At 56.4% G+C, this 23,990-nt stretch overlaps 1 protein-coding gene across 14 annotated transcripts in view; it reads right to left on the bottom strand.

Annotated features, from left to right (window-relative positions):
• Positions 1-9,517: 9,517 nt before the first annotated feature.
• PTPRF (protein tyrosine phosphatase receptor type F) overlaps positions 9,518-23,990 on the bottom strand; it is an 87,573-nt gene continuing 73,100 nt past the window's right edge. For 10 of the 14 annotated variants that reach the window (XM_084874458.1, XM_084874459.1, XM_084874467.1 and 7 more), the window contains 14 exons: positions 23,684-23,799; positions 18,865-18,897; positions 17,974-18,071; positions 15,086-15,209; positions 14,731-14,906; positions 13,940-14,059; positions 13,588-13,742; positions 13,199-13,484; positions 12,926-13,104; positions 12,577-12,703; positions 12,210-12,335; positions 11,874-12,028; positions 11,647-11,782; positions 9,518-11,283 (listed from right to left, as the gene is read on the bottom strand). In XM_084874458.1, coding sequence (XP_084730584.1) covers positions 11,215-11,283; positions 11,647-11,782; positions 11,874-12,028; positions 12,210-12,335; positions 12,577-12,703; positions 12,926-13,104; positions 13,199-13,484; positions 13,588-13,742; positions 13,940-14,059; positions 14,731-14,906; positions 15,086-15,209; positions 17,974-18,071; positions 18,865-18,897; positions 23,684-23,799 — 1,900 coding nt within the window. In that variant the 3' untranslated portion in view covers positions 9,518-11,214. The remainder of the gene's footprint in view (positions 11,284-11,646; positions 11,783-11,873; positions 12,029-12,209; positions 12,336-12,576; positions 12,704-12,925; positions 13,105-13,198; positions 13,485-13,587; positions 13,743-13,939; positions 14,060-14,730; positions 14,907-15,085; positions 15,210-17,973; positions 18,072-18,864; positions 18,898-23,683; positions 23,800-23,990) is intronic. The other 4 variants (XM_084874468.1, XM_084874469.1, XM_084874470.1 and 1 more) reach the window with 1 other exon arrangement.

Here is a 23,990-nt window from a genome sequence, read left to right as displayed (position 1 = left end):
GATTTTAGCCAAACTGCCGAGAAGCGATTATGTGTGCATTTTTTTATTTAAAGAGTTTAAAATAAACACCCGACTCATGAACAGAAAGGAAGACAACTCTGTCTCCCCACTTGGACAATTACAGGCACCCTCAAAACTTAAAAGCCAACCCTGGGTTCTCCCCTAAATCTCCCCCCCCCCCCCCCCCCCCCCCCCCCCCCCGTTCTCCACTGCAGGAGAGGCGCCAGCACGCACCCAGGTGTGCAGTCATCCTAGATTCTTCTCTCTTGCAGCCACACCCACACCTGCTGGCCCTGCTTGCCAAACTATGTACTGAATTCTACTCTTTTTACCTCCTTTGTCACTTCTGTCCCACTTCAAGCACCTTTCACCTGGCCCACTGCAACCCATCTGTTCTGTTTTCTAAATCTGTTCTCCAAACGGCAGCCAGAGCGATCTTGCTAAAAGCAAAGCTGAATTCATTGCTCTCTTGGAAACCCTGGAACACTGCCTGTGCCCGCACCGTGAGTCCCAAGTCCCTTGTCCTGGTCTTCCAGGCCCCTGCCCACTCTCCACCCCATCCTGCCCCATGTTTCCTTTGCTCTCTGGGCTCCAGCCCTGCTGGCCTTATTTCTCTTTCTCTTTATATTTTCTTTGTCTAAAGTACATTCTTACTGATTTTGGAGAGGAAGAGAGAGGGAGAGAGAGAAACATCAATGATGGAGAAAGAATCATTGATCGGCTGCCTCCTGCACGTCCCCTACTGGAGATTGAGTCCACAACCTGGGTGGGTGCCCTGACTGGGAATAGAACCGTGAACTCCTGGCTCATAAGTGGACGCTGAACTGAAGTATGGTAGCAACCATACTTGGGTAAAAATTGCTGTTTAATATTTTAACCTTGCTATTTTGGGTTCTTACTCATTTAAAGGTTATTTTGATTTTCTGAACTTATGTATGCTATCCCAATAGTCCACTGGTGATGGTTTGAATATCCCATTGATTGCGATCTCACTGATCACCGAAGCACTCAGAAGCACATTCCTGGGACCCAAGACAGTTCAATGATCCTAAATTGCCTCAGTGGCTACAGATAGTGCATTCCTGTGGACTCAGTGATCCCGGAATCCGGCCAGCACAATTTTTCTAAATTGCCCCCGGTGGTCCCAGATAATGTGTTTCTGTCGATTCAGTGATTCGTAGATACTTTAGATCACTAACTTGCTCAGTTTCACTTCCGTAAAATCTCGAAACAGGTTCCTCATTCCAGACCCAGAGAGGTAATGGATACTTTTGTGATATTCTGCCAACGTAAGCCAGAGGTGGCAAGCTGTTCAGGGCTGCAAGATTTGGAGCCGCCGGCTTTTAATAAATGACTCCATAATGACTTCTTTGAGATTCGGGGTGCATCACAACCGAAACGTTGAGCCACCGTTTTCCTATAAGGAGTTATCCTCCCTCCGCCCCAGGGCTTTTAGGAGAGACCACCTCCTCGCAGCAGCCTCTCTAACGCCCACGGGAGTGGGGTCCTGTTCCCTGTGTGGCTCTCCCCGCACCAGGCTCTCTTCCTGCCGAGCATGTGTCGGTGTGTGACTTCTGTGACTTACCACTGTTCCCCCCAGACGAAGCCTCTAAGAGCAGGGACTTCGGTTTTCCCGTATCGGGCCCATTGGCCTGTGCAGTGCCTGATTCGTAGCAAGTGCCCACTACACATTCCCAGAATGCTGTTGGTGAAGAGCGTAGATGAAGGAAGCCCCACGATTGCAGTTTGCATAGTAAAGTGTTTGGGCTCTGGAGTCACGCAGATCCAGGCTCAGATTTAGATTCTGCTCCCTTCCTAGCTTTGTGACTTGGGGTGAGCTGCCTGACCTCTCTGAATTTTAGTCTTCAGCTGCAAAAGGAGCTGCTAGGATAACACAAGCTGCTATCCAGGACTATTGGGGGAATTAAGTTTTAACAATGCAGGTAAAGTGTATGTCACTTCTAAATGCATAGTAATGTTAACAGGTATTATGTAAATGTAATAGGTGTACACTCTGTGTTTGTTGGATTAAGTCTTGAGGACCACATAAGAGCTTACACGAGAGCAACGGCAGAGAATGCCCGGAAAATGTGCCAAAGAGGCTGGAAAGAGCCATTCCTGGAAAGGAGTCTAGGACACAGGTCTTTGGTGACAGATTGAGGAGTATCCCAGTTCGGAGGCCAAGAACCGCTCCCCAGGTCAAAGTTCAGTCCAGGTGCTAGGTGACCCCTATTTATGTAAAAAATATTGCTGGTACACCTCCATTTGAGCCGTTGCTGCCATTGGTGTGAGGGATGAGGAGAAACGCAGCTCCTCGGGGAGAGGTGCTTTGGTGTGGACGCAGGAGCCTTCTCAGTGGAGGCGGTTGGGATGGGAGGTCCTCTCAGAGCTGACTGGGATGTGGGCTCAGGGTCAGCGCGAAAGGTGGGCCTCTGGAGGGGAGCTGGGAGGGGAGGTTCTGAGGACGGAGTGACTGCTCAGGCAGCTCCAGCTGTAATTCCTCCCACAGCCAGATTTACCGCTCTCCATGGGGCCAGGTCAACCACTTCCCTTTCGGTCCATTTAGCAAACATTTATCAAGTCCCTCCTTTGGGCCAGGCGAGGCTGGGAGGTAAGGAAGACGTGGCCCTTGCCTTCAAGAAGTTCACAATCCAGCCCTAAATGGTTTGGCTCAGTGGATAGAGCGTTGGCCTGTGGACTGAAGGGTCCCGGGTTCGATTCCAGTCAAGGGCACATGCCACAGTTGTGGGCTCGATCCCCAGTAGGGGGTATGCTGGAGGCAGCCAATCAATGATTCTTTTTCACCATTGATGTTTCTATTTCTCTCTTCCTCTTCCTTCCTCTCTGAAATCAATTAAAAAGTTCACAGTTCAACAAGAACAGACCCAGAGACAGGGAAGCATCGATCGGACTGTCTGACCTCAGAGGGAGTGTAGGGGAGGGTGGGGATAAGAGGGAGATGTCAACCAAAGGACTTGTGTACATGCATATGAGCCTAACCAGTGGTCACGGACAACAGGGGGGTGGGGGCATGCATGGGGAGGGGTTTGGGATGGGAATGGGGACAAATACGTGATACCTTAATCAATAAAGAAATTAAGAAAAAAGTTCACAGTCCAGTGCTTACAGCACTTTTTGAATTTGTTTAATAGGTCTTCCGATTTTTACCAGAAGGCCTTCAAAAAGAAAAAGAAAAAAGTTCACAGAACAGTGGAGGAGACAGATAAATCAAACCATAATTATCATGTCAATTTGCACTTCATTTCTGCACTGCAGCCTGGATAATTTCTTTGGTATTTCCCCTTATTTTAGTATGTGACCAGCTGAAGGAACAAGAATAATCTCAGCACAGTGCTATGATCCCTGGACCAACCATACAGCTGGGTGTGTGGCTGCCTGGAGGAGAGCGGGGGCGGAGGGGCTGAGACGGGATTCCCAGAGGACTTGGGTGTCCAGGCATATGCAACCACGGCCTGGGGGGCTTCTCTGCCACTAACTTATTCTTTTTTTTTTTTTTTTTTTTTTTAAATATATTTTATTGATTTTGTACAGAGAGGAAGGGAGAGACACAGAGAGTTAGAAACATCGATGAGAGAGAGTCATCGATCAGCTGCCTCTTGCACACCCCCTACTGGGGATATGCCCGCAACCAAGGTACGTGCCCTTGACCGGAATCGAACCCGGGACCTTTCAGTCCCCAAGCCGACGCTCTATCCATTGAGCCAAACCGGTCCTGGCTCTTTTTTTTGTTTTTTTCCAGAGAGGAAAGTAGAGATAGAGAGTTAGAAACATCCACCAGCTGCCTCCTGCATACCCCCCACTGGGGATGTGCCTGCAACCCAGGTACATGCCCCTGACCGGAACTGAACCTGGGACCCTTCGGTCCGCAGGCCGAAGGTTTCGGCCCCAAGTATTTTTAAAAATAAGAATTCCAAGAGTTGCCAAAACCGGTTTGGCTCAGTGGTAGAACATCGGTCTGCGGACTAAAAGGTCCCAGGTTCGAGTCCAGTCAGGGGCATGTACATCGGTTGCGGGCATATCCCCGGTAGGGGGTGTGCAAGAGGCAGCTGGTTGATGTTTCTCTCTCATCGACGTTTCTAGCTTTCTATCTCTCTCCCTTCCTCTCTATTAAAAAATCAATAAAATATATTAAAAAAAAAAAAAAAAGAATTCCAAGAGGTAGTAAGCAATGGAATCCGATTGACCAAGAAAACAGCTGAGAAAACCACAGCCCTGGAAGCCTGAATCCATACTCGTTCTCCCCGGAAGCTCGGGCAGAGTCTAAGCTCAGAGTCTACAGATAAAAAAACCAAAGTGGTGATGGGGCAGCACTGGGGGAGTTCAATAGAGAAACCCACTAGCAAAGCCTCAACAGTTGCCACTCAGCCCTCCTTCAACAGGTGGTTCATACAGAACCGGACACACTATCTTCACAGTTAGTTTCGGGGAAAATTTTGTTTATAAAGATGGCAAAGTTAAAACTGAGAGTAAGTATGAAGGAGAGATTTTCAGACCTTTAAGAATCAGAGACGTTAGAATCCTTCGTGGAGAATGTTCACAAGGGATCCCTTCACCAAAGAAAAAGGCGAACGGGCTGTGCCAGAAACAGTGGCAGCTGAGTGTGGCCCACAGAGAAGGGAATGAAGAAAAAAAGGAAGACTTATTCCAAACTAACGTTTGAAAGATTTTTCAGGAACATGAAATGAAAATGCTATTTATTGGTTTTCCATTTTTAGAAGGAAAGACTTAATTACAGAAACAGAACAGAAAGTACTATAAACCTTGACAATGTGATATAATTTTGAAAAACGTAGTTGGAGGAGGGAGGAAGGAGATCAGGGAGAGTGACTAATTTCCTCATTCTTCATAGAGGGTAATCAATAGATGCTGCCTCCGGTGATAAAGAAAGAAATAGATGTTTAAAGGTATTGTTTCAAGTCACGAGGGAGCTCCAGAAGCATGAAAATAATAGAGCTAACGAAATCAGGAGCTCAGGGGGGAGATCATAGTCATTAATGAAATCTCACACATTTTATTGTGGTCACCAGGTACCATTTACTGAAAGTGCCACCTACCAAAGATATGACGCTCACTATCCACAGAACTAAAGTCAGAAACTCCAGGAATGAGTTGGGGAGAAGAGGAAAGGAAAGCTTACCTTTTAGTCTGTATCCTGCAAGACTGAATTTTTAAGAAAAATTGATTTCAGCTGAAACTGGTTTGGCTCAGTGGTAGAGCGTTGGTCTGCGGACTGGAAGGTCCCAGGTTCGATTCCTGTCAGGGGCATGTACCTTGGTTGCGGGCACATCCCCAGAAGGGGGTGTGCAAGAGGCAGCTGATCGATGATTCTCTCATTCATGTTTCTAACTCTCTACCCCTCTCTCTTCCTCTCTGTAAAAAATCAATAAAATGTATTAAAAAAAACTGATTTCAGAGAGGAAGGGAGAGGGATAGAAACATCAATGAGAGAGAATCATTGACTGCCTGCCTCCCACACGCCCCCTACTGGGGGGGATTGAGCCTGCAACCCAGACGCTGGAATCAAACCCGGGAGCCCTCAGTCCGCAGGCGAGACTTACTTATTTTTACCTGTTTTATCATGTGCATCCATTTTTTAAATAAAAAAAGCTATAATGGCCTTAGCCAGTTTGGCTCAGTGGATAGAGCATCAGCATGCAGACTGAAGAGTCCTGAGTTTGATTCCAGTCAAGGGCACACACCTCAGTTGCAGGCTCCATCCCCGGCCCTGGTTGGGGCATGTGCAGGAGGCATGTGTCCCTCTCACATTGATGTTTCCCTGTCTTTCCCTCTCCCTTCCACTCTCTCTAAAAATCAATGAAAAAATACCCTCAGGTGAGGATTAACAACAACAAAACCTATGAAGATAAGCACTTAAAAGAAACTTATGGGCCCTGGCCTGTGTGGCTCAGTTCATTGAGCATCGTTGTCCTGTATGGAGAAGTCACCAGTTCGATTCCCAGTCAGGGCACACACCCAGCTCGCAGGCTCGATCCCCAGTAGGTGGCATGCAGGAGGCAGCACATGGCTGTTCATGTCTCCCTCTCTAAAAGCAATAAAAACATATAGGAAAACAAACATACAAGAACCTATGGCACATCGATAACAGAAGAGTATGTAGCGTCTTAAAAATTGAGGTACTGATAGACAAATTCACAATACTGAAATGGAAAGGGCAATTTGCAGGAAGATATGAGTAACACGATTCTCATTGGGTAAAAAATAAAGTTAATAAACATATTTGTATATTCATAGAAAATGCCCAGAAGAATACAGACTAAACTGTGACTCCCTTCAGGGAGCTGGGGAACAGGAAGAGAATGGGACTGTAATGTTTACAACTTCTATCCTGTTTTGAAAGATTAAAAAAAAAAAAATATATATATATATATATATATATATATATATATATATATATATATATATATATTAGCCCAAACCGGTTTGGCTCAGTGGATAGAGCGTCAGCCCTGAGGACTGAGGAGTCCCGGGTTCGGTTCCGGTCAAGGGCATGCACCTTGGTTGCCAGCACATCCCCGATGGGGGGTGTGCAGGAGGCAACTGATCGATGTTTCTCTGTCATCAATGTTTCTAACTCTCTATCCCTCTCCCTTCCACTCTGTAAAATTCAATAAAAAAAAAATATATATTTAAAATATATTTTATTGATTCTTTACAGAGAGGACAAAAGGAGAGGGATAGAAAATTAGAAACATTGATGAGAGAAGAACATTGATAAGCCACTCTCCGCACACCCCCAACTGGGCATGTGCCTGCAACCAAGGTACGTGCCCCTGACTGGAATCGAACCAGGGACCCTTCAGTCCGCAGGCCGATGCTCTAGCCACTGAGCCAAACTGATCAGAGCTTAAAGGTGTTTTTTTTTTTTTTTTAAAAAAAAACATTGCATAACTTTAAAAGTTTGTCACTTTAGAAGTTTAAAGTGCTATTAATTCTTTTCTTTTTGGGTGCTATTCTTTACAGAATTTTAGGAAAATTACAAAGAAGGGAATCACCCAACCTCACAACTCTTGGTGTATTTCCTTCCAAATATTTTTTCTCAATGCACCTGACTCCGTTTCTAGCTAAAGATAGAGGCAGGAGTGCGGAGTGACGGAGTGAGGCCAACTCCACGTCCTAGTTAGGAGCCTGGAGCAGGTGACTCAGCCCCCATGGCCCGCCCTCTCCGGTCCGTGGGCTCAACCTTGACTCTTCTTTCTCTCATCCATTCCATAAGCAAACTTTTTTTTTTTTTTAATCAATTTATTTTTTTTATTGATTTTGTACAGAGAGGAAGGGAGAGAGATAGAGAGTTAGAAACATCAATGAGAGAGAGTCATTGATCAGCTGCCTCTTGCACACCCCCTACTGGGGATGTGCCCGCAACCAAGGTACATGCCCTTGATAGGAATCGAACCCGGGACCTTTCAGTCCCCAAGCTGACGCTCTATCCACTGAGCCAAACCGGTCCCGGCAAACTTTTTTTTTTTTTTTTTTAAATATATTTTTATTGGTTTTTTACAGAGGAAGGGAGAGAGATAGAGAGCTAGAAACGTCGATGAGAGAGAAACATCGACCAGCTGCCTCTTGCACACCCCCTACCGGGGATGTGCCCACAACCAAGGTACATGCCCCTGACTGACCGGAATCGAACCTGGGACCCTTCAGTCTGCAGACCGACGCTCTACCACTGAGCCAAACCGGTTTCGGCCATAAGCAAACTTTTTTTTTAAAAAATAAATATATTTTATTGATTTTTTACAGAGAGGAAGGGAGATAGCCAGAAATGTCGATGAGAAACATTGACCAGCTGCCTCCTGCACACCCCCCACCGGGGATGTGCCCGCAACCAACGTACATGCCCTTGACCGGAATCGAACATGGGACCCCATAGTCCGCAGACCACCGCTCTACCACTGAGCAAACCGGTTTCGGCCATAAGTAAACTCTTAATTCCACCTCCAAGATATAACCTACTCACCACACCTGGATTTTTACCACTTCCTCTCTGACGGTAGCCCCTACTTTCTCACCCCCTGCTCACATGCTCGAGGCTACAGCCACACCAGCCTCTACACCTCAGGCACATGGCCCCCCCCCCCCCCCCCCCCCCCCCGCAGGGATTTGGCTCTATCTGCTCCCTCGGCCTGGATGCTCAGCTTGAAGGCGTTTCGGCAAAATCTCTCAGCAGCTTCATCTTTCCTCAAATCCCATTGCTTCAATGAGGCTTCCTCTGACCACCCTGGAAATCAAACCTTCCCCAGGTGCCCGGTTCCTCCTAACCCCCCATTTCTCACTTGCTAATAAACGTACTGTTTTTTCACCTGCACCGTGTTTCATCTTACTGAGTGTAAATGCCACGAGGGCATTAGTCTTTGTTGCTCACTGGCAGGACCAGCACACAGCAGATGCTCACTGAGTCTGTGTTGAACGAGCGGATGAACCTTTATTCTCTCATCCGCACAATGAGCCTAACAGGGCCCGCCCTGTGCTGTGCGGTGAGGATTACATGTCTTTCCCTGACTGGGTGCTAGCGGGTTGCTAAGTGAAATAAGCCAGCCAGTGAGGGAAACACGAATACCATCTGATCCCATTTATATGGGGAACCTAATGAACAAAACGAATTAACACAACAGAGACAGACTCATAGACACGAGAAAAGACCGACAGCTGTTCTCAGGCACGGACAATATGGTTACCGGAGGGAAAGGGGTGGAGGGGGAGGTAAAAGAGAGTGAAGGGGGGTAAGCGGAGATGGAAGGAGACTTGGAGTGGTGAAGTACAAAATAAAGGTACCCGTCACTCACCTTACGAACACCCAGAATCCACCTTATATCACCTCCTCCAGGAAGCCTTCCTTGATCCCCACTACACAGTCAGGTGCTGCCCCAGCGCCCCCACAGCATCTGTGGTGGGCTCATCCTGATTGTCTACACAATCTGGCCATTCTGGGTCTCATTCATTTCTGTGTCCCCAGAAATTCCATGGTTTGACAACATGATAGGACATGCCTCATCACTAGCAGAGCGGCCACAGGACTCAACGAGTGGGTACTGCTGCGTCCAGGGGCCAGAAGGCCACACCATGCCCAGTATCTACATCGTGAGAGTGACAAGAATCCTCACTGGCCAATTTCCGTATCGTCACAGCCTCCGCGGCCACAGTGGCAGTGGGGAAGCAGAGGCAGGTACTGGGAGAGTGTGTGGGAAGCAGGATATCCTAAGGGTGAGGACAGGCAAGAGCATGTATGTTCCCAATCCGGGAGCTGCTCCCATGAGGGGGACTCCCGACAGGCACCGGGGGCTCCGTCTTCCGTCTGTAACCTCTCCTCTCCGAGAGCCAGCACCACGCGGAGCGCCCACCCCGTGACAAGCCCTCAGCACAGCCTCCCCGTCTCCTCAGGAGCAGGAAGTGGCCAGGACTCCTCCCAGGTACTGACTCACAGAGGCCAGACTCTGGTCCCCGAAAAAGCCGAGACAAAGGCCGGGTTTGTAAGAAATCTGATTATTCAAATTTATTTCCATCAAGATTTTATGCAATGATGCTGTAGTTTTCTTAACAAATAGAAAACAGACTGTGTACAACAGTGAACTCTACAGCACTAGCATCCACAAGGTAAAAATGAATGTCGCGTCCAACATTACCACCCCTGGATTGTTGATCTTGACCGAGCCTAGCTAGATCTCGGGACGTCGGCATCCCGTCCCCTCGGCTACAACAGCTATGCACCCTTCCCCGCCCCCACTTACCTACCTAGATAGTGCTGCCCAGAGGAAGAGGCCCTCTCCCTGCCCCTCAGCAAGCCACGATTATAAGGATTATAGTACCATTGAGAAAAGTCCAGTAGTCTTGCCACATTGGTTTCTGAGGGCATCGTGAAGGAGTGGAAAAGAGCAACAATGCTCACGGGCTTTGAAAATAGCTGCAAACCAGGGAGGAAAACCATCGGCCCCTTTCTGAGAACAGACATGTGCTGCCAGGCCTTCCGGCCTGGACCGGAAGGGCCAGCCGTGCCCCTGCTTGGCCCTGAGGTGTGCAGGGTGTGGCACACACACCCTGACCTGTGCCAGCTGCTTCGGCCCCACGGCCAGACCCCCAGCCTCCCACCACCGCACCGCACCGCACCGCACCGCCCCGCACCCCGCGGTGCTGGGCACCCACGCACGCCAGCCTCCGCGGGCCCTGAGGTCAGCCTGGCGGCTCACAGGGAGCCCCAGGGGCACCGAGCCGCCTCCCCTCTCAGAGGTCTGAAGCAGAGGCCAGGAAATGACTCTCGATTTCCTTGTTTTGTTTTTTTTTTTCCTTTTTCCTTTTTTTTGATTTTTTGGATTGTTGTTTTTGTTTTTTGTTGTTGCTTTTTTTAACCTTTGCAAACATGATGGTGATGAGGAACGCCTTGCCAGGCTCCCCGCGACGCGTCTGGGGTCCCGGGCTGTGGACGTCGCACACACACTGGAGTCGATGACGGGGCTGAGTGTTTCCTATCCCTTCCTCGCCCACCACGGTCTGTGGGGCCTAACATAAGGCTCGTAAGGAGAAACAGAACTTAAAAGAAAAAAAAAAAAAGAAGTGTTCCCTGCATTTGGCTGAAACAAGATCTTGTCTGAAGGCCTGGAAGAGCCGCGGAGCGGCGAGGCCCCCGCGCAGGCCGGCGGCCCTGGCTCCACACGCGTGAAGAAGGCATGATCGTCCTTCAGCGGTAAAAAGTTACACGAGAAAGGATCCACGTAACTCAAAACAGGAAGTAGACTACACCCCAACCCCCCACGGCAGCCCATTCTGCAGTTAAGGATTCACAAAAGGAAACATCAGAGAGAGAAGAGGCTAGAAGCCCTCAGTCTGCTCCACTCAGTGTATAAAAAGAGGCTGAGTCCCGTCCCCACCCCATGAGAAGCATGAGAGATGCGATAGCGGAGCAGAGCGTTTGGCATGGGCTCCGGGCGGGCCTGGGGGACAGAGCGGCTGCTGCGCCCGCCCGCCTGCCTGCCCGCCTGGCTGCCGGCCGGCCCGCCCCGTGGCCGGGGCTCTGGGCTCTGTCTGGTGTGGGAATGTTCCTGAAACGCGGTGATCCCAGGGGCTGTGCTCTGTCGGCAACGGCGTCCGTGCAGGAGGGCTGGATGACGGTCGGTATGGCTCAGAGGAGCTGGTCCCCTCCGGAGCCCCTGGGCAGGGGCGGCGAAGGAGAGGGGGCGGTAGTTACGTTGCATAGTGGTCGAAGCTGCCGAGGTACTCCAAGGCTGCACGGTAGCACAGCTGGTACTGGTCCTGCGGGACAGGGGGCGGGTGAGCATGGGCAGTGCCAGTGGGTTTCCCCAACACACTGCCAAGGGCACTCCCGCTGCAGCTGGGGGGCCATGGACCAGCCTATGGCCCAGGCAGCATCCAGAGGGCCTGAAAGAATCCCTGGAGGTCCATATCTCGCTCCCTTTCCCACGGCCCACATCCACCGACTGCCCCCGAGTGTACCCTGCAGGGACTGCTATGTCCGACCCTCGCCGGAGCCGGGGACACCACTGGTGCCTGGTGCAGAGCTGCCGAAGGAGGAGCTGGTCCTGGGGTGGGGTTGTGCTCCCGGCAGAGCTCGCCGTGGCCAGTGCCGGCGGGGTGCCCACGCCCCGGCCCACGTACCTCCGTCTGCACCATGGCCGGGCGCTGCGTGCGCAGGGTCTTCACCGTCTGGAACATGTCCACCACGCCCTCGTAGCGCATCCGCTCCAGGACGATGCTCAGCGTGATGAACACCCCGGTGCGGCCCACGCCGGCACTGCTCGGGGACAGCGCTGGGTCAGGGGCCCCGTCCGCCGGGCCCGGGGGCCCCCCTGGCCCCCGTCCGGCCCCCCGGGGGCGAGGCCCACCTGCAGTGCACCGTGATGGGCCCGTCCTGCCCGAACTGCTCCTTGGTCTTGTGCACCTGCCCGATGAAGTCGATGAAGCCCTCCCCGGTCTTGGGCACGCCCTGCTCCGGCCAGTCCGTGAACTGGAACTGCCGGATGGTCCGCGACTGCCCGTCCTGGAGGAGGCGGGCGGGGGGCGGGGCTGTTAGTGCCTCGGGCCGTGGCGCCCCCCAGACCAGGAGGGGAGCGTGATGACACAGGTAAGCAAGCACCCTGGGGGCCAGGGCACCACGCAGGTGGTCCCCGCCCCACGTGCTCAGGCAGTTACTACCGACACGCTCCCCTGCCCAGACTCACCCGGGCGTCCGTGACCTTGAACTCCCGCAGGATGTACTGCGGCATGTTGTACTCGGCCATCGGGTCAACGACGAAGTACTGGTAGCGAGCGGAGCGCTCTGCCGGCCAGTACTGGTGGCACTTCTCCTGTGGAGAAAGGCCCGCCGCCATGATCGGGGTGGGGGGAGGAGGAGGAAGGGAGGGGCCCCCCAGGATCAGAGGATTCGAGGCAGGACCCCTGAGGTGGTGATAACTGAGAGGGGGAGTGAGGACGGGAGGGAGAGATCAGAAGTTATGGTGACGGGAGGCTGGGGATGAGAGGAGAGAAGAGTGAGGGGGTGGCTGGTGTGCCCCCAGGTATCAGAAGGGCCCTGGGGGGTGGGCTCACCCTGCCCATCTCCCGGAGCCTGGTCAGCATGACGATGATGGTGGAGTTGTGCTCCCACAGCATGCGCCAGAAGTCCTCGGTGCTCTCTGCCAGAGGCCCCTGCGTGGCTATGTAGGCCTTTTGCTGCCTGGGGTGGACATAAGACCGGACATGCTGGAGGTGCTGTGCTCCCCGCGTCTCCCCAAGACTGCAGAGTCTCTTGGGGCCCCCCTCAGATCGCCCCTCCTCCGGGAAGCCCATGCTGACCTCCTGGGCTGGCCCTACTCTGTTGTCCCCCCAGCCAGCCAGCCAGGCCGCCAGCCCGGCCCAGGCCCCCATAGAGCGGGCTGGGCAGACACACGCTGCTCACCGATAGCCGTCCAGGAAGCTGGCGTTGATGTAGTCGGAGCCCTCCACGCCCCGGATGGGCTGCAGGCACACTCGGGTCAGCTCGTAGGGCATGATGTTCACCAGGCGGTTCTTGAACTTGTTGCAGGGCAGGTTGGCGCTGATGAAGCGGGACGTGTGGGCCTTGGAGCTGGCCAGCAGCTGGCGGGAGGGAGGGGCGGGTCAGGCCTGGCTGCCGGAGGGGGACGGGCACGCATCCCCATGACCCAGCCCAGGCCCAGCCCTCGGCCCGCACCTTGAACTCGAGCTCCATGGCGGTCACGCTCTCCCCGGGAGGCACCTGGCCCAGCTTCTGGATGTGGGCGTAGAGGCTGCGGGCGGGCACCTCCGTGTGCCCGCAGGTGGCGGCCTCCAGCAGCGCCTCGTGGATGAACACGTACTGGTCCTCCGTCTGCACCATGTAGTTGCGCTGGGACCGCATGCAGGTCACGTGGCCGTAGATGTCCACCGTCTTCTCGTGCTTCATGCGCTCCAGCATGGCGTCGATCACGATGAAGCAGCCCGTGCGGCCCACCCCGGCGCTGCGGGACGGGGCGGGATGTGGGCACGGGCCCGCCCCCGCCTGCCCCGCCGGTGCCGCCCCGCCCCGCCCGCCCCGCCCCGGGGTGCCGCCCGCCCCCTCACCTGCAGTGCACCACCATGGGCCCCGCGTCCAGCGGGTTGCAGGCCTTGACGCGCCGCAGGAAGGCCAGGATGGGGGTGGGGTACTCGGGGACGCCGTGGTCCGGCCAGGCCATGAACTGGAACTGGCGCAGCTCCCGCTTCTCACTGGAGCCGCTCTGGGGGGAGGGGCGGGGGGGAGACTGGGATGAGGGGGCCGCCTGCCGGGGCTCAGGGTGGGGGGACGCAGTGCTGGCCGTCACAGTGCACCCCCGCGTGTCTGAGCCGACGCCCGAGCCCCGACCTCCGACTCGGGGTCCCTGCCCGCCCACCCACCCAGCATGCAGCGCTCCGGGAAGCACGGGAGGAGCCGCACCTTGTGGAGTGCGAAGGTGCGCACGGTGTAGGTGGCCAGCTCCACCGTGTCCAGCAGCGTCACCTGGATGAGGCCGTAGGTCTCGGTGCCGCGGAGCGGCCAGTACTGGTCACACTTCACCTGCGACGGGACGAGCAAGGCGGGCGCCAGGGTGTTGGGAAGCGCCCACAGGCTCGGAGGGGGAGGGGTGGGGCCCTGGGGCAGCAGCAGGGGCCGAGGATAGAAGGCTCCCGCCCAAGCTCTCAGAGCCACAGGGCCACCCCCTCCCACCCCAAGACTATCGGGGGGCCCCACCGCAGGTGCTCACAGGACGCCGCCAGCCCTGTCCGGGCCGGGGGGAGCGAGGGCCGGAATTGAAATTTATTTATTCATGACCAGATCGCACAGGCACATTTTCTGCCAAATTTGCCCGTAACGTTTATGTGCCATTTTCAAGCTTGTAAATTTTACGTTCCCGCCAGTGCTTCGCGGCGCAAAAGCAGAGAACAGCGGCGCTTTCCACTAATTGGCTCTGGAGATGTGTTCGTGCCCCGGGGACATCCAGCATCTGGGGGACACGGGGACATCCCGGGAACAGCCACACGTTCCCAGGAAATGCAGCAGCTGGTGCGATGCAGTAACGTCCCAGGAGCCCACCGGTGTCTGGGGACCACGGTCATATCCCGGGAAAACAGCAGCACTTGGGAATTCCCCCGGGGAACTTCGTCCGTCCCACAGGGACACGGACGGCGGCGCTCGCATCGCCTGGTGGCCGAGTCCCACCCCCTCCGGGCGCAGCCCGCCGGCCTTACCCGGGACTTCTCCTCCAGCCGCGTCATCATGACCACGGTGGCCGTGCGCTGCTCCCACACCATCCGCCAGAAGTCGCCCATGGTCTCGGGCAGGGGGCCCTGCGTGGCGATGTAGGCGTTCTGCTTGCGGTAGCCGTCGATGTAGTTGGCGTTGATGTAGTCGCTGCCCGGGACGCCTGTGGACAGGAAGGGACACGGGAGAGCATTATCCTAGGGTCCCCCGTCCCCACCCACCACACCGCGGTGCACCCCGGGACGCGGGGCCTCTTCTGCAGAAGGAACGATCAATCGATCGATCGCCCCGGCCGGCCAGCGAGGAGGGGAGCGGGGGAGGGGGAGGGCCCGCCCGGCTCACCGTCGATGGAGGTCAGGATGACGCGGGAGTGGTCGTAGGCGATGACGTTGGCGTAGCGGTTCTTGGGCTTGTTCACCTCCAGGTTGGAGTTCTCCCAGGTGAACTGCTGTCCAGGGTCAATGGACTGCAGGGAAGGGAGGGGGCGGGTGGAGTGGGTAAGAGCCGAGGTCTCCCGACTGCCCCCAAGGGGGACTCGGCCTTCCAGGCCGTGCCCGCATCCCATTTCACTCCTCGGCCGCGGCCAGCCCCTCTGTCCGTGGTTCCCGTGAAGGGTGGGCTCCAGCTGCCCCAGCCATGACGTTCAGGGGCTGCCCCGTCACTTATCAGGAAGGTAAAGAATCAAAGCCTCGCCGAAACCCGGTTTGGCTCAGTGAATAGAGCGTCGGTCTGGGGAGCTGCTCAGACCGAATAGAGCGAAAGGTCCCAGGTTCGATTCCGGTCAAGGGCATGTATGTTGGTTGTGGGCACATCCCTGGCAGAGGGTGTGCAGGAGGCAGCTGGTCGATGTTTCTCTCTCATCGACGTTTCTAGCTCTCTCTCTCCCTTCCTCTCTGTGGAAAATCAATAAAATATATTTAAAAAAGGAAAAAAAAGAAAAAAGCATCAAAGCCTCCTGTGGCCACGGAGCACAGCCCCTGGCCTGGAGAGCGACTGGGGCGGAGCGGAGGGCAGGGGGAACTCCCTCAGGCCCCGCACCAACGAAGGGAACGAGCGCAGAACGAGAGGAAGCGAAGGCCGCCAGCGCTGGAGCACCTGCCACTGCCCCGGGCTCTGGCCGTCCACCACAAGGCCCTGCCTGGCTCTCCCGCCTCTCTGGCTGTTTTTCCCGCCTCCTCCCCTTCCACCTGGGCAGGACACAGGGCTCTCTCAGGGCCCCTGCCTCCCAGGCCCTCTCTGACTGCACCGCCTCTCCTGGGTGACTTCGTCAGCTCGCAGGATCTTACGCCCCCGAACCGGAGCTCTCGTCACCCTGCCTGCCGCATGGAGCCTCCCCGGGCCCCCCGTCCAAACAGCCAGCGGCCTCCTTCCTCATACAACACGGAGCGGATGACCAACTTCCTGCCTAGTGATGTCCACGGCTCCTCCTCGCCTCACCTCAGACGACGAGCGTAACAACAGCTCGTCTCAGCGAGAACGGACTGCCTGCTTGGCGCTGATCTGAGCCCTTGGGGGTGTGCTCCCTCATCTAATCCTTCCACGAAGCAGGTACTGTAATGACCCTCTTGGTACAGACGGATACAATCCGGATTTCAGCCCCCGGCGTTCTCCGTGTTTTGGAGCCAGCCTGGGACTCTCCACGGGGCAGCCTGTACCACTTCCGGAAGCCCCCTCAGCACACACAGTCCACCTCGCCGGCCCCCTTCCCTACTCGTGTCCTCCACATCTACAAGGCACATCGCTCTGTTCCGTGTAGACTATCTGTCTGCACTCACCTCCCCAGGGAATGAGCTCCCTGAGGCCATGTGTCTCCATATCCCAGCCCCCGGCACAGGCATGGCACAGGGCAGGCGCTTGACAATGAGTGAGTGACTGGCTGAGGTCAGCCATTAAAGGGGACAGAACTAGGGGACCCTCGCAGAGGTGGCCAGAGAAAGCTTCCTGAAGGAGGAGGTCTTGCAAGGACAGCTCATGCCGGAGGAGGAAAGGGGCCAGAGGTGGAAGGGGAGGCACGGAGCCTGGAGAGGGGGGCACAGAGCCTTGCTGGGAGGAAGGGCCCGTACAGGCCATGGCCATGGAGGACCTTCTGGACCAGCTGCCAAACTGGCGGCAGGGAGCCCAGCTCGCTGGGTCGGTCGCCCTCGCAGCAGGACCTTACGGGAAGCAGGCCCCAGGGTGCTCCTCAGGCAGAGGCGGGGAGCTTGTCTTACAGCAGACATGTGCCTCCGTCTGCCTGCCGGGCTCAGCACCCTCTGCGGAGCTCGGACACACCCCCTGGAATGTGCCTGGCTCACAGCCTGTGGAGGGGGGATTGTGGTGGCCCCGGTGAGGGTGGACGCAGCTGAGGAGGGACATTTGACTGGAGCAGAGCCAACGCCCAAGCTGGGCTGAGCCAGTCCTTCTATCACCTCTTCACCCCTCACTGACAGAGGGTTCTTCGCAGGCGAGATCTGTGCCAGCAGCAGAGGAACCGGGGCTGAGCCACAGGGGCATCTCCCTCAGTGGTCCTCACTTCACTAGCAAAGCACCTCCCAGCTGGGCAACTAGGAAGCCCTCAGACCCCAGGCCCAGGGGACAGTGCTCAGAAGTCTGAGCCTCCAGCAGGCAGGAGTCCAGGCCAGAGGGCTGGTCGCATGTGGAGGGCCCAAGAGGAGGGTTAGTGCAGCCTGAGCCGAGTCCCCTGACTCCCCATCTCTGTGATCTGTGCAGCTCTGACACCACGTGAGTACATGCTTGTGCAGGGCACAGGCTGTGCCTGCGTGTGTCAGGAAGGCCCGGGTGTGGATCCTGGCCCTGCCACCCATCAGCTGTTTGACCGTGGGCAAGCCACTTGCCCCCTCAGCCTCAGCTTCCTCCTCTGTAAGATGGCTTAGTAACAGCACACATGTCACAGGGCTGTGGAAAGGACTAAATGCAATGATGCATGGAAAGTACTTCGCCGAGAGCTGGCCCAGAGTAAGCTCTTGGTGCATGGCAGCCATTACCATCTATCTCTGTGCGTGTGTGACCTTTTGCCTGCCTCCGTGAGCATCTGGGCACGTGTCCGAGTGTCCAGGCCTGGAGTGCTGGAAGGGCCGAGGCCAGGCCCAGCACGCGAGCAGCTGAGTTCCCGCCTTGCCGCTGCCGGCGTGCTCTGGGGAAGCCTGGAGCCCCCGAGCCAAAGCTGGGACCGGAGGCGGGCGAGAAGCTGGCGCGGGGCCAGGCCCCTGGCCGGGGTGGGGACGGCTCACCTCGTACTCCTGGGAGAACTTGAGGCCGTCGTTGGCCTTGAGGCGCTCGATGTTGTCCGCGAGGTCGGTGATGGGGATGGGCGGGTGGTCGCGCATACCTGGGGGCACACACGGGCCGGGTCAGCGGGAGGCCTGAGCGAGGCGGCAGAGACAGCGCCAACGCATGTATGTGCACGTGTGAACGTGTGACCATGGAGACAGCGGCACATGCGGCGGCGACAGGATGGCAGAGCACACGGTGGCCGGAGGTGGGGAGGGGACAGAGAGGGCGTGTGCGCGCCGTGAGCACGTGGGAGCATGTCCGTGTGACGCGGCGCCGCGTGGGGGCACCAGGGCCCCACGTGGTGGGCTCTCAGGGGGGGGGAGAGGCTCCCTCCCTCCCAGGCGGGGGCGGTGGGCGTCTTCAGCCTGCACCCCCCCTCCCGCCCCCGTGGGCAGCCCTCCTGCCCCTCACTGGCGCGGGCCACCATGGGAGACTCTGTGACATCATCGCCCCAGCATCAAGCATGTGGATGGAGTGATCACAAGGAACAGAGACATGGCCCGGTGACTCGGAAGGACGCGGAGAGGGCAGCAGGGGGGGGGAGGAGGAGGAGGACGAGGAGATGCAGAGACAGGGAGACAGAAAAGTGTCAGGCTGAGGCCGGAGGCCAGAGAGGCGGAGACTCAGAGAGGGGGCCGGTGGGAGGGAACACAAGACGGAAGGGAACAGAGAGGGGAGGAGGAGGATGGAGAAGGGGAAAGATGAGACAGCCGGAAGGGGAAAACAGAGAGGGAAGGAGAGAAGAAATCAAGGGAGACGTGGAGGAGGGGCGGTGACTGGGTGAGAAAAATAGAGGAAAGATACGGAAGCCAGAGGAGGCCCCAAACGTGGGAACTTGGAAAACTAACTTGAGATATTCGGGCAACTGGGGGCACTGGAACCTGCAGAGAAAAAACAAACAAACAGCAGGGCAAAAGAAGAAAGCTGGTTAACCTTCTCTGGTCGCATCCCGTGGGACACGGCGGAGGGCGGTGACATGTGCGGGGGCTCAGGGGACTTGGGAGGGCGGGGGGAGGAGGAGGAGGGGAGGGGAGGGGAGGGGAGAGGAGCGAGAGGAGGACCAGGGCAGCAAAGCCAGCCCCGCACAGGCCTCCTGCCTCCAGAGGAACAGTCAGACTCCCCACCCAGAGCTGAGCGCTGCTCTCAACTCCCAGGAGCCTGGGAAGCTTGCTTTTATGACTACATTCTTGGTCCAAATCAACCCTCGTCCCCTCTGGTAATAAAATTAGACCTCGGCTATTTCCAGAGGATCTGGCAAAAGCCAAGCGTGCTTTCATGCAGAGACGAGGCGCGCACGGCGAGAAACAAAGGGTCCGTCTGCACGAGAACGTGCAGCTGCCGGTCCCTCTGTTCTGGCAGCTTTTCTGCGGGGCTGAAAACATCTATTTCCAGAAGAAACATTAAGTGATAAGAGAGGGGAAAAAAAAAAAAACGTTTACTGAATGAAAAAAACTGAGCCGTGGAGCGTGCGGCCGCCCCCCCTGCCCCCAAGGCCCCCCCTGCCCCCGGCGCTGCCGGAGGCTGCAGCCTCAGTTCCCCGGCCCTCCGGTTTTCGGTGACGCTCGCCATGCCCCTTCCCACTGCCTGACCCGGCCCCGCCTCCCGGCCCTCGGGCCCCCGCCTCCTGCACTTGGCCTTTCACTCCACTGCCTTGGACATCTCCTCTTCACCCCTCCTTTCCTCTCAGATCCCGCCACTGCCCTCGGCCCCTGCAGCCACAGGAATCCAGGCGCGGTCCCCCGGGCCCTCCGGCCGCTCAGCCCGCCTCCCCGGCGCGCACACACCCGGGCCACGGCCTCTCTCCTGGCCTGGCTCTGGCCACCGCCTCTCCCTCCCCCTGGAGAAGACAGGCCTCAGGCTGAGAACGCCAGCGGCATGTTCCCTACACCGCCCTCACCGTCCCCACCCTGCTGGCCTGGAGCTCAGAGCCCCCCCCCTTCCCCAAGCTAAATCACCCCCCCACCCAGGGCCGGACCCTGCGTCACAAATGCTCACTCCAACGACCCCGTCCACAAACAATGCCATAATGAGAAGGGTCGCTCCTCTCCCCGCCCTGGCGTGCTCCTGCCCCGCCCGCCCTTCACACTGAGCCTCCGAGAGAGGCTTCTCCGCTCGCTCTTGCCCCGCTCCCCGATGGAAATCACCGGAGCGCTCCTGCCCTCGGGGTGCAGTCCCCATGCTCTCGCCAACGTGCCGACGGCAAACTGCCAAAGCCAATGGGTCTCCGATCTAAATCACCAAGTCCCCTCCCGCACGGCCCTCCCCACCCCGGCTTCAGGGATGCTGTCCTCCTGTTCTCTCTCTATCTCCAGTTGCTCCATATATTTTAAAAAATATATTTTATTGATTTTTTACAGAGAGGAAAGGAGAGGGATAGAGAGCTAGAAACATCGATGAGAGAGAAACATCAGCTGCCTCCTGCACACTCACCACTGGGGATGTGCCCGCAACCAAAGTACATGCCCTGAATGGGAATCGAACCCAGGACCCCTTCAGTCCACAGGCCAACACTCGCTCTATCCACTGAGCCACACTGGTTAGGGCTCTAGTTGCTCCATCTTAACCTCCGTGGCTACTCTTCCCTCATTCTTCCTCGGGGCTTCATCACCTCCTTCCCTGGCTGCTCTTTCCGCCCCCCCCCCCCACTTCCCCTTGTCTTCTCCCCGGAGCGCCCACCTACTCTCCGGCTTGGACCACTGCAGGCTCCTTGGCATGTCCTGCACCCATGGCTTCACTGGATGTCCGTGCGAAGGGCCAGACCCAGACTCGGCTGCTGCCTGGAGCCCGCACCTCACTGCTAGCCAGCAACCAGGAGCCATCTCTGCACACCCCCCACCGCCCACTTCTCTCTCTCACATGCAATCAAGCCCAAGTTCAGCGGCCGGGCTCCTTCCTTCACGCTCCTCTGAGCGCCCTTCCCCCCACCTCCACTGCCACCTTCCAAGCCCAGGCTCTCCGCACCTCACTTCCCGGGGGCCTTCCCAACAGCCTCCCTCCCACCTTCGCCCCTACAGCTGGAGAGAGATCGATTCTCGATCCTCCGCTGTGACCTTTAATGTCTCCCTGGCCCCTGAAGCCCAAACTCCTGACGCTGCTGCTCAGGTTCCTGTGACCTCAGGTTCCTCTGACCGGACCTCCATGGGACCCTCTGGTTCGTCTCTGGGTTCTCCATGACCCCAGTTCCAATGCCACACGCAATGCCTCTGAGCGGCTCCTGCGCGTGCTATGTCCACCAACGAGAGCTCCCTCTCACCCCGTTTGTTCCCTTTATGATAAGGTGACCAGACCGTCCCGATTTTTAACAACTTGTCCTGCGTCCCACGGCGTTTTAAAACAGTCCCGATTTTTTTCCAAAAATCGGGACTGTTTTAAAACGCCGCGGGACAAATTGTTAAAAATCAGGACCGTCCCGCCAAAAGCTGGACATCTGTTCACCTTACTTAATGATAAGGTGACCAGATCGTCCCGCTTTTGGCGGGACAGCCCGGATTTCTAACAATTTTTCCCGCGTCCTGAGGCGTTTTATTTTATTTATCTATTTATTAAAATATATTTTATTGATTTTTTTACAGAGAGGAAGGGAGAGGGACAGAGAGCTAGAAACATCGATGAGAGAGAAACATTGATCAGCTGCCTCCTGCACACCCCCCACTGGGGATGTGCCTACAACCAAGGTACGTGTCTTTGACCGGGATCGAACCTGGGACCCTTCAGTCTGCAGGCCGAAGCTCTCTATCCACCGAGCTAAACCGGTTTTGGCCCACGGTGTTTTTAAAAAAAGTCCCGATTTTTGGAAAGAATCTTTCCAATCTTTCCAAAAATCAGGACTTTTTTTTTTTTTTTTTTCAATATATTTTATTGATTTTTTACAGAGAGGAAGGGAAAGAGATAGAGAGCTAGAAACTTCAATGAGAGAGAAACATCGACCAGCTCCTCTTGCACACCCCCTACTGGGGATGTGCCCGCAACCAAGGTACATGCCCTTGACGGGAATCAAACCCGGGACCTTTCAGTCCGCAGACCAACGCTCTACCACTGAGCCAAACCGGTTTCAGCAAATCAGGACTTTTTTTTAAAACGCCGCAGAAGGTGGGAAAAATTGTTAGAAATCAGGACAGTCCTACCCAAAGTGGGACGATCTGGTCACCTTACTTAATGACCGTATGGCGTGGCACCCCCTCTCTGGGGGTTCTGTGTCCTCCAGAGCCCCAGCATCCTGCAGCTGTGACTCCTCCGATGCCGAGGTTGCCACAGCCTGGGAGGTCTGCCTGGGTCCCGCTCTCAGGACACACGCCCTTGAACTCAGTCACCATGGTGTAAGGGAGCCCACGCCCCACAAGGGGGCTTCACGTGGCTGTCCCAGCGGACAACCCCAGGGGGCTCAGGGCTGATTCTAGCATCCGCCACCAGACACGGGAATAAACTACAGTCTCCAGAACTCAGCGACCAGCAAAGTTTTCTATAAAAACCCAGAGAGTAAAATATTTTCGGCTTTGTGGACAGAACGTATCTACCACCTCAACTTCACTGCCGCTGCAGTGTGAAAGCTGTTCGTACACGGGCATGGCTGCGTGCCAATAAAACTTTACCGGCAAACACAGGCGGTGGGCGGACTCTGGCCGTGGGCCACCGCCCGCTGACCCCCCGCTTTAAAGGATTCTAGTTCCCAGACGCCCAGTCGTCCGGCTGAGGGCCCAGACGCTCTCCAGAATAAGAGACAAGCTGTTCCCCGCTGCGCTGCCGTCTGAATCTCTGACTCACAAAGGCTGTGACAGACAATACATAATTATTGTTGTTTTAAGCCATTAAGTTTTGGGGGTAATTTAATATGCAGTAATAATTAGCTCGAGTGTACACAAACCCTGTGTGGATGTGTTGGTTCATGCTTCTGCTCAGCTGTCTGTGTGTGTCTCTCGCAGGCATTCAACAAGAGCCCGCCGCGCCCACGGGGCCCGGGGTGGCGGCGGGGGAGCAGACACAGCGTCTGGCTCCACGGCGCTCAGACCGGCACCGAGGCGGGTCCAGCCCAGCGTGAAAGGTGTCATGCTGGCAGACGTAGAGGGGTTCTGGGGCCCAGGAGAGACGCCCCCTCCCAGGCCTGTGTGGGGGCTGGGCTGTTGGGAAGTGTCACCCAGGGGAGAGGTGTCTGCTGGGGCCTGTGGAGGGGACAGGCAGAGGAACACGGCAGCCTGTGAGCGTGGCTGGGAAAGGAAGGGCAGACACCAAACCCTGTGCAGGGCCCCTGTGCTCTCCCGGAGAGCTGGGCCAGCCCCAGGAAGAATCACAGATGGGCATGCCATCCCACGAGTGTCTAACGGAGCGTTTTCTACCAACACCCGCCTCTGTTGTGTGGATGGGGCTGGAGTGCGGGGGCTGGCCACCCCATGGCTGAGAGGTGGGCTCTGTGAGGGTCCCTAGCCCGCATTCAGGCAGACCAAAGACAAGGCAGGGCCTAAACAGCTGGGCCTCCCGTCAAGCCCCTAGGGCCCGGAGTGCCTGTCCAGCTGTTGGCCATAGTGGCCCCTCAGTCACTGCGGCAAAGCGGACGGTACAGGGAGAAGGGCAAAGAGGAGGAACAGGAAATGGGGCATATGGCCAGGTCCCTCGGAGGAGACCCCCGGGGCCTGCAGGCCTGGGCGGGGCAGGCAGGCTGGAGGAACTGCCTACCTGGGGTCTGGTAGTTGAGCCTGCGCATCTCCACGGGGTCGGAGGAGTTGGCCAGCAACGAGTCCTTCAGCCCAATCGACTGCTCGTCCTTGGACGAGGGGGAGTGGGTCCTTTTCCTGAAGGGGCAGAAGGACGGCTGGTGAGAACCCGAGGTCCAGGCAGAGGCTGGAGAGACGGATGGTATGGCTGGCTGCCACGGAGCCCCCACGTTCATGGCTCTGTCCCCCGCCCCGGAGTCTCTGAGCCCAGGGGAGCCAGGGGCAGAGCAGCTTCGACATGGAGAACACAGGGTAGGGGTGGGGAGGCA

The sequence above is a fragment of the Pipistrellus hanaki genome (assembly GCF_964339955.1).
Source record: "Pipistrellus hanaki genome assembly, chromosome: 2".
NCBI lineage: Eukaryota > Metazoa > Chordata > Mammalia > Chiroptera > Vespertilionidae > Pipistrellus > Pipistrellus hanaki.
This window is presented reverse-complemented; position numbering and strand designations above follow the sequence as displayed.